This window comes from Coffea eugenioides, chromosome 9 (genome assembly GCF_003713205.1).
Source record: "Coffea eugenioides isolate CCC68of chromosome 9, Ceug_1.0, whole genome shotgun sequence".
In the NCBI taxonomy this organism is placed as follows: domain Eukaryota; kingdom Viridiplantae; phylum Streptophyta; class Magnoliopsida; order Gentianales; family Rubiaceae; genus Coffea; species Coffea eugenioides.
This window is the reverse complement of record NC_040043.1, coordinates 21,767,071-21,776,816: the sequence shown is the minus strand read 5'-3', so window position 1 is coordinate 21,776,816 and position 9,746 is coordinate 21,767,071. Positions and strand designations below refer to the sequence as shown.

The following is a 9,746-nucleotide window of genomic DNA, read 5'->3' as shown; positions in this document are numbered from 1 at the left end:
ATTTCAAAGTTTGGAATTCAGACATCTCCCACGAGCTCGAAATGCATTTGCAGATGCCTTGGCCACTTTATCTTCCATGATACAATATCCGAACGAATTGGGAATCGAGCCTATCCGGATTCAACTCCAAGACAAGCCTGCTCATTGTTGGGTCATAGACAAGACTTCTGGCAAAAGTCCTTGGTACAATGATATTAAGGAATTCATCAAAACCGGATCTTACCCTCCGGAAGCTAGTACAAATGACAAGGGTTTCCTGCGCAGAATGGCCTCGAAGTTTTTCTTAAATGGAGAGGTATTATACAAAAGGACCTCAGATTTGAACCTCTTAAGGTGCGTCGATGAAGATGAAGCTCAATACATGATGAAGGAGGTGTATAGCGGCGTCTGCGGACCCCACATGAATGGACATTTGTTGGTGAAGAAAATCATGAGAATCGGGTATTTTTTGCTTACAATGGAACGCGATTGCATAGATTTTGTCCGGAGATGTATTAAATGTCAAATGCATGGCGACGTCATACGCGCTCCTCCTACCGAGTTACATAGCATGATTGCTCCATGGCCCTGCTCAATGTGGGGTATGGACGTGATTGGCACAATTGACCCGCCTGCTTCAAATGTGCATCGATTTATATTGGTGGCAATTGAGTACTTCACCAAATGGGTCGAAGCGGAATCATTCAAGCACGTGACAAAGAAGGTGGTGGCGAATTTCTTAAGAGATCACATCATATGCAGATTTGGGGTGCCGGAAACATTGATTACAGATAATGCCAAGAATCTCAACAATGATATGGTGGACGGGTTATGCGAACAATTCAAAATCAGACATCGCAACTCTGCCATCTATAGACCGTAGATGAATGGAGCTGTGGAGGCCGCAAACAAGAATTTGAAGAAGATCATCCGCAAGATGACTGAAAAGCATCGTGACTGGCATGAAAAACTCCCTTATGCACTAATGGCGTACCGGACTTCTATCCGAACATCAACTGGGGCAACGCCCTACTCTCTCATGTATGGAATGGAAGCAGTGCTGCCTGCCGAGGTCGAAATCCCTTCATTGCGTATTCTAATGGAGACCAAGTTGGAAGAGGCTGATTGGATAAAACAGCGTCATGAACAACTATCTTTGATTGATGAAAAACGGCTTAATGCCATTTGTCACGGCCAATGTTACCAAAAGCGCATGGCCCGGGCCTACAACAAGAAGGTCTATTTGCGTACATTTGAGGAAGGCGACAAAGTACTGAAGCGGATTTTGCCAATGCAAGATGAGGCCAAAGGCAAATTTGCTCCGAATTGGCAAGGGCCATTCATTGTTCAAAAAGTATTACCTGGTGGAGCACTTATTTTGGCAGAAATGGATGGACAAACATTTCCTCAACCTATCAACTCGGACATGTGCAAGAAATTCTTCATTTGATTATGCAAAACTTCTTTTAGAAATTCGTGCAAATGATGAAATGCAAGTCGGGCCATCTTCTTTTCCATTTGAAACATTCAATCCCTAGTCGTCCCTTTTGAGCTATCAGACTAATAATTTTCGTTTGGCAACCCCTGAGAATTGCAAACCCCACACTGGGGCAAATTTATTTTGAGAAAGAAAAAAAAAAACAACAACAAGAGAGGAAAACCCCACACTGGGGCAAATTTAGTTTTTCTAAAGAAAAAATGCAAAGGTAAGGAAAATGCAATGAAAAATGCAAAGAGAGAAAATCCAATCAAACTGGGGCAAAATTTTCCTCAAGTTTTTCGTTCAAAATTGGAGATGATTTCAAAATGATGCAATCTCAGGTTATTTCGCACTTCTCATTTGAAAAAAAAAATAACATCTTTGCTTTCAAGCCTCAACTTTCTTGAAAACACCCCACCTGACCTCGTTACAAAAAACTCAGAGTCCTGGCTTTCGTCACTTGCTGAATTTCTATTAGGAGTTTCGCTAATCACTGGCAAGTGATGTCCATAATGCCTTCACCTAAAACTTATAAGGGAAGTGCATTTTACTGATGCCAGCAATTTTCAACTCGCACTCCTGAGTCGATCATGGTCGAGCTTTTCCATTGTTCCTTAGGTGAAAACCCGAAAGGACACCTCAAAAAAAAAAAAAGAGAAAAAAAAGAAGGAAAAAGGAAAAAACAAAACAAAAGCAAAAAGGGTGGGGGCAACCTTGGTGAAAACCCGAAAGGGCGCCAAGGTAGGGTTCTGCAACGAACGAGTACGAGGAGGAGCAGTGGTGACTTGGTTCATTCGGATTTCTTTTCGTTTTTGTAACATTTCCGTCAATATTGAATTCCGGAACAAAGATATCCAGAGATTCGAATATGACATCTGTTGGCCAAAAGCTGTGTTTCACTTTGAATAGATAATCTTTTGCTAATACATTCTTTTCAAATTCATTTTCCCTCAAATATTTGTATTCATGACATTTTCATGGGTTTAGGCATGATTGATCGCGTTTGCGTCCTTTTGCATACTCATCCCTGCATGATATGTGAATTTCTTTTACGTGCATTATTTTTTCTGCATCATCGAATTTTAGTAAAATGACAATCCCCGTGATTTGTGCAAAGCATATGATTGGATTCAGTCATCCTTTGGAAATGATCGCGATTCAGCGGGGCCCGGTACACAGTTCTCACAATGTGGCTAAAGGCATGCTTGGTCAGTCTGAGAAGAATCAGAAAGTCTTTGAAGTAATAAATCAACTAAATCAGATACCACAACAAAAGTTGACAAAGGCATCAAAGGACTCACGTTTACACGATTCTCAAAGGGAACCGGATCAAATGATGGTGGCAATTTCTTTATTCTTTCACTTGTGCAGGAAATTTCATGCATAGAGGGAAACAAACACATCTCACACTGGAGTCGGTATCGGAAAGTTTTCCGGCAAACAAAGGTGGATTGGACAAGTTGCAAGCAAGTTCGTCAAAGGCACAACCAAACGGTAAGCATACTGGAACTTTTCCAACTGACAAATTCATGCCTCGGGTCAGTCCCGATTTTAATTTTTCTGTTTCGCCTGTTTCGGGTCAGTCCCGATTTTGAATTTCTGTCTCGGGTCAGTCCCGATTTAAAATTTCTGTCTCGGGTCAATCCCGATTTTAAATTCCTGTTTCGGGTCAGCCCCGATTTTAAATTTCTATTGGGGTCAGTCCCCTCGGGTCGTCCTGATTTTAAATTTCATGTTGGGTCAGCCCCTAGGGGTCAGTCCGATTTTAAATTTCTGTTGGGGTCAGTCCCCTCGGGTCAGTCCCGATTTTAAATTTCATGTTGGGGTCAGTTCCCCTCGGGTCAGTCCCGACTTTAAATTTCTGTTGGGGTCAGTCCCGATTTTAATTTCTGTTGGGGTCAGTCCCCTCGGGTCAGTCCCATGATTTTTAAATTTTTGTTCGGGTCATTCCCGTTTAAATTTCTTATTTTAGGTCAGTTCCATTTACATTTCTGTCCGGGTCCTATTCCGTGGGTCTACCCATTCACATTTTCTGTCCGGGTCTATCCCTACATCCCGTTTACATTCCTGTCCGGGTCTAGTCCGTGGGTCTATCCCGTTTACATTTCTGTCCGGGTCTATCCCGTGGGTCTATCCCATTTAAATTCCTGTTCGGGTCAGTCCCGTTTTAAATTCCTGTTCGGGTCAGTCCCGTTTTAAATTTTTTGTTCAGATCAGTCCATTGTAAATTTCTCGTCCCAGTTAATCTCATCAAAAGGGGTCAGTCCCCATCGTTCGAGTCGTTCACAGCCAAATAACACAGGTAAGTATTTGGTGTCTACATCTTTGTCTCAAGTTTTTTCAAAACTCAGACAAAGAGGGGCAAACTGTAGACACCAAATTTTCAGTGTAATTTCATTTACTTTTTTTTAGTTTTTATTTGTCGCGCTAGGTTTATTCACTTTTTAGTTTTAGTTTTTTAGTTTTTTATTTTATTTTATTATTTTTATTTTTAAGTTTTAGCATAGAATTACTCAAAAAAAAGGAAGGAAAAGCATTCAAAAATTATGCTTTAGTTGTTTTGATTTAAATTCAATGTTTCTTGGGGGAAATATGAAAAATGAAAAAAAAAGGGGGAAACCCGTTTGCGGGTTTTGGGCTATTTAAGAGAAAAAGGAAAAAAAAAGGAAAAAAAAAAGGAAAAAGAAAGAAAAATTAGCATTTCATTTTTATCTTTTTATGCCTAGTTCCGCTCATTTTATTCAATCTTTCTTCATTAGTTATTTTTCTTAATTAGTTATTTATATCGTGTTAAATTATTATTAAAAAAAAAGAAAAAAAAGGGAAATATAGCCGCATGCAGCAGCGTAAAAACATATGCCATTTTCTGGCAAATCCTACGGCTAACAATAAGGGGAGGAGCTGAGGTTGCTTTAGAATCATTGAGATAAGGTTTAAGGGGTTTGGAGGGGATATAAAAGAAAAGGCTAAGGGTTCAAGAAGGGGAGCGGAGAGAGAATGACGGTTGCGGGATAGTGAGAAAAAACCGAGAGGAGAGAGTTTCGTCTAGAGGAGGGACGACTGCAAATCTAGGAAAGGGGTAAGGGCTTCGGGCAGGAGAAAAGAAAAACCAGAGAGAGCTGGAGTGGGCGGCTGAGTGAAAAAAAGCTGAGGGAGAGTGAAAGAGAGTGAGCGAGGGAGAGCTAGGGACGGCGGAACAGAAACCAAAAAGGAGGGTTTTGAAAAAAAAGAAAAAACAGTCGAGAGCAGGAGAGGGGAGACCCAGAGGGAGAAAGAAAGTGAGGAAAGGAAAGAGGAACGGGAAGCAAGAGCATTCGAAGGCTAAGGAAGAAAACGGAAACTTAACAAGAAGGGAGGTGATAGAGAATCTGCAGAGCAATCCAGCAAAAAGGTGAAACTTTTTCAGCTTCGTTTGGCCCGTGTCAAGGATCCATTGCTCCTCCATCCAGGCGCTGTTTTGTGATTCGAAGGAGCAAAGGTAACCTTTCATTCTCTTTTCTTTCGGTCACAAATCCTTAGCCTTTCATCTGGATGTTAAAAGATTTGTTGCAAATTTGCCGTGAGCTTTCGTCCTTCATGTTTTTATTACTCTTTGTGTATCTTGGAGAGATGATGGGTCCGTGTCATGTCTGGTGATGAAGCTGTAAGCTTTCAGTTGGTTTCGTTTGATATCACCATAGATTTCATCAGAAATAGAAACCAACTGCTTTTCCTTGTGCATCCTTTATGATTCTCCCTTGTTTTAATCGACAATGGTTTGTGTATCTCCCTTTTTATGCTGGCTTCTGGGTAGTAATAGACACAAGATGCATTTTTTTTAGTGTAGAAACTGATTTGCATGACCTACTTGCTTGCATAACCTACTTGCCTGGTGATGAAACCCAGAAAATTGTAGAAAAAGGCCATCGAGCATGATGCATGAAAACTTTCAAAAATTACACCATTCCCTCTGTCCCAAATTTCCTTGGCTGCATGTCCAAACGTGTCCTCATGTTAGTGTCCTGTTCCCCTGTTTCATCACGATAGTGTCCAGTTCCCCAAGTGTTTGAAGAAAAGCTGCATTTCGCTCTTATTTATTTGCTGTTTTCCCTTCTTCCCGTAACAGCCCACAAAACTGGGTTTCATCACCTTATTTGCATACTCAATCTTGTGTCAATGAAGCGTGAGCCCTGCTTAAAACTGTTGCAATCTTGCTGGGTTGCTAAGAAAAATTGCAACTAGTTTGACTGCTAAAAACTTCATCAAATTGCCGAAACTTTTCTGTTGCATAAAGCCTTTGATACTTGCACCTCCACATTTCGGTCCTCTTTGTTTTCCTTGTTGGCATTTGGCTGGTGATGTTTTAAGCTTGTCCCATATGTCTCAAGGTGCTAAAGTGCGCTCCATGTTAGATGGAATCATTTCTTGTCAAATTTTGCTGCACTACGGTTTCATAGCTCATGAATCCGCAGCTCATAAAGCCTCACAAAGCTGGTGCACGGCAACTCATGAGCTCTATACTCATTTGCATTTGTTAGCATTGAAGCTCACCATTTGTTTTGTGATTGCTTCATCATAAGCTTCCATTTTCCCAAGTGCATGAAGAACATGTTTGCTGTGTTGCTTTCATTCAGTCCAGTAATGGCTAAGAGGACTGCGTTCCTGTGATTGTTTCTTTTAATGTATTTGGTTATTTAGATTAAAGCTTTGATGTTTTGGCCGGAAAGTTCTGGCCAAATTTGTGTTCAAGGTTGATGTTTTGCGCGTAAGAATGGAGGTTGCGGTGATGTTTTTCTCGGTTGCAGAAAGCTTCATCAGCTGCCGAAGTTCTTTGGTTGTTGCAGAAGCATGTTTTCCTTCGTAATTTGCATGCTTTGCATGAAAAAGTGTTTCAATAATTGTATTTGACCCCTTGGGTTGCATTTAGTGCTATTATGGCCCAGAAAATTGGGAAAACTAATCAATTGGGTCCCATAAAAATCTGGTTTTTGATTGATACGCTTCAATTTGCTTTTGCATTAAATGTCTATGATTCTTGGGATAAGATTGTGAAGATTTGATATTTTTGGTAATTTTTATAGTCCTAATTTGCGTTTTTAGTGGAGTCTTCGAAGTCTCGTCGTTTAACATAGGAAACGGTCTCTTGTTCTTTTCCTTGTGAAATTTTTGCATTTGATTGTGATAGATTTTTGTATGTTAGACCTTCAAAGCCCTTTTATTTTAATTCGCTTTAATTCTTAAATATAGATGAGCTAGTTTATGTAAGTACTTATCCTTTGCTTAATCGTTATTTTTTGTGTCTAATTTCCATTTCATATGATTTTGTTAATTAAAGTGGTACCTTGACCTTTTTATTATTTTGGAGGGTAAATTAGTAATTTCACTTCGTTAGGGTATCAATTCAAGGGAGGTACACTCTATCCCTTATTTTGACCTTATTTGACCCTACGTGATCTAACGTGCTAAGTGAGAATTGCATGTCTACTTTGCTTTCCTTGCTTTTCCTTAATTCCTTTCATTTATTTCATTTCCTTTTGCTTTTATTATGTTATTCTTTTATGGGGTATGTGTACACCTCTTGGCTTGTAATAGATAGGGCCTGGCGAGCATTTTTGTCCATTTTTCCCCTTCCCCTTTTGTTTTAGTTAGCAAATGTAATAGGTTCATTAGCTTGATTGCTTGCTTTTGTTGCTACGTGTTAATTTGCTTTATTAGGCTCTTGCATCTAGTCGAGCATGCTAAGTGTTATGTGCTACGTGCTTATAGGTGATTGGCATGTCTACTTGCTTTCTATAGTCATAGATGAATGTGATGGATGAATGCACGACACCACACTAGTCCAACGCTAGTTGTGGCTCATGGTCCCGTTTTCCACTAGTCCAACGCTAGTAGGAATTCATAGATATGGGCTAGTCCAACGCTAGACCCTTAGGGATTTCCCTCGCTAGTTCATACTTGCATGTTTCACTACATTTCATGCATTTTTCTTAGTTTTCTAGCATTTGGCATGCTCCTCCAATCCTTTCCCCTTCATTTTAGGCTTTTGCATCTTCATGCTAGTTATAGGGTACATTTGCTTGAGGGTCCCCTTTAGATAAGGGAAACGAGCGAGTGTGGCTACAAAATAGCCTTAGCACGCTAGTTCTTCCTTCTAATCAAAGGGAAAATTAAAGTCATGAAGTTAGGAGTCATTCCCGTACCCGACTTGATGCATTCCTATAGGTTCATACACTTTCATTCTCATCATGTCACTCCCTCACCCTCTTATCCACATTTTCTCACTCTTATATCCTTCTCAATACAAATGCCATGTTCACACATTTTTCTTCTTGTCACTTGTTTTTCTACCTCACAAATTGCACCCAATTGCACTTATATGTATCTACTATCATATTTTCATCCATTTGCACACAAACACCTTTATTTTCCCAGTTTGCACACATGCACTTGTCTTACATTCGCACACATGCACGTTTTCTTACATTTTCACACTTGCACTCATATTTGAGTCTTCATTTGCATCATTCGCGACCTCTATGAGGACTTTCCTTATTGGCCACCACAACTCATGTGGTTGGGACCAAAAAGCCTCGTAAGAGACATTTTAGATTTAGGATTGCATTTCTTTTTCATATCCATTAGTCATATCCAACATGCAACGCATATTTTGGGTAGAAGAATTAGGAAACGTGGGGCTAAATCGCGCAACTAGCTTTGGCTAGGGTAAGGGAGTGCCTTAGGCTTTGCCTTTGCCTTCTCCCTTATCAAATGTGACCCCCGATCCCTTTCTTTGGTTACGTAGACCTAAAAGTTCTTAAAAAGGGGTTTGTTTACTTTGCTTTCCAAAAAATTCTTTTTGGGTGACTTGGTACACCCTAACTCTATACCAAGTGGCGACTCCATTTTCCATACAAAAAACCCTTTTTGAACTTTGTTTGGCCAAATCGTCGCATTTTCAAGTCCCACGGCCTTTTATTTTCATTTCACACACGTTCACATACATATTCACACTACTTTCACACCACATCAAAAAGTGGGGCGCGACAGTTGGCGACTCCACTGGGGATTTCCTAAGTGGGTCCAAGCATTTGATTTAGCTATTCTTTTCCTTTTTCTACCCTTTTTATGCATAGCATTTGGATATTAGGGTTGCATTTTCTTTTTTAGGACTTTTTGCCTCACTCACGTATGTATGATTGGTTGTTTGGATGTATGTTGTACTTGTTTTATCTCGCGCTTTGCATTGCATTTGGGTGGGGGACATTACCCTAGAGCCTCGCGTTGGTTCTCGATCCCTCCCCTCCAAACGAGCACTAGCATACGTGCATATGCTTTTAATTATTTACCCTTTCTTTTTCCTTTTTCGTGGGCGCCATCCCACACCTCCTTGTAGGAGTAGGATCGATTGCCTTGGGTAGGCGGATGGTGTGCCCTGCGCCCATAGCGCTACCTAAGGGATCACTCGAGCCACCGATCAAAGGCCCTGGGAGTGATGACCCTTCGCCTTTAGGTCTGAAGGCTTGGGAGCCGAAGCCTTATCGAGTCTAGATGCATTAGTGAGCCAAACCTCATGCATCCATATTAGAAGTGCTTAGGACAAAGTCGACCCACCCGATTAGGAGCACTAGGCACGAGGGGAGGGATCCCACCTCTTTCTCCCTATTTATCTTTTTGCTTCTAAATTGCCCAAGGTGTTATGTGATTATGTGTTAAACTAACGTTTTTTTTTCTTCTTCTTGTCCTTTGCATTCACAAACGTTAGGAATAAAAGGTCTGGCATGATCTTCTTTTAGAGCCTACCCTTGTAGATAGACTATTGCACGTTTAAAAATTTTGGTATATTGCATTCTTAGATTAATAATGCCATGTCATTTTAGGCTTACCCTGGCAAATAAAGGGTCCCTTAGGTCATATTTCATTTCAAAATTGCACGTTTTATCGCTTTAATAAACTGGCATCATGCATAAACCGTAGAAGGGAATGCCACGTAGGGAATCCCGTGTTAGGAATAAGCCACCCCAGGTCTCGGATATTTAATCCAATGAGACACGCATGTTTACTATTTCTGTATCACCTAAGGAGTAAAATCCCGAGGTAAGGTACTAAAAAGGAAGCTTCTTTTCAGATGGCTCCATGTAGAGTGTTGAACCGGATACCTAAGGAACTGACTGACTGGAAAAGTAATATGGCTCATGAGGTGAAAAGGTTATTTAAATATATGGAGCATCTACCAAGTCTTCTCGATGTGACGCCCAACGTGGCAATTATCCAAGCTCTACTTGAATATTGGGATCCGGAGAGTTCACTT

General features: G+C 40.6%; 2 protein-coding genes across 2 annotated transcripts; both read left to right on the top strand.

Moving 5' to 3' along the window:
* The first annotated feature begins 265 nt into the window (after nucleotides 1–265).
* Nucleotides 266–862, top strand: LOC113782365 (uncharacterized protein K02A2.6-like). The gene has a single exon (XM_027328257.1). The coding sequence runs from the start codon at nucleotides 266–268 to the stop codon at nucleotides 860–862; it is 597 nt and encodes a 198-aa protein (XP_027184058.1).
* LOC113782363 lies at nucleotides 863–6,336 on the top strand. The gene is made up of 2 exons (XM_027328256.1): nucleotides 863–1,333; nucleotides 6,244–6,336. Exons 1-2 carry the CDS (start codon nucleotides 863–865, stop codon nucleotides 6,334–6,336), a joined length of 564 nt encoding a protein of 187 aa, XP_027184057.1.
* Nucleotides 6,337–9,746: the final 3,410 nt, after the last annotated feature.

What these genes read in the sequence shown, in the direction of transcription:
- LOC113782365 (XM_027328257.1), top strand. Translation starts at nt 266, where the DNA reads ATGGCCTCGAAGTTTTTCTTAAATGGAGAGGTATTATACAAAAGGACC.
- LOC113782363 (XM_027328256.1), top strand. Translation starts at nt 863, where the DNA reads ATGAATGGAGCTGTGGAGGCCGCAAACAAGAATTTGAAGAAGATCATC. An exon ending in GGCCATTCATTGTTCAAAAA is followed by an intron (nt 1,334 to 6,243) that starts GTATTACCTGGT and finishes TCTCGGTTGCAG; the next exon opens with AAAGCTTCATCAGCTGCCGA.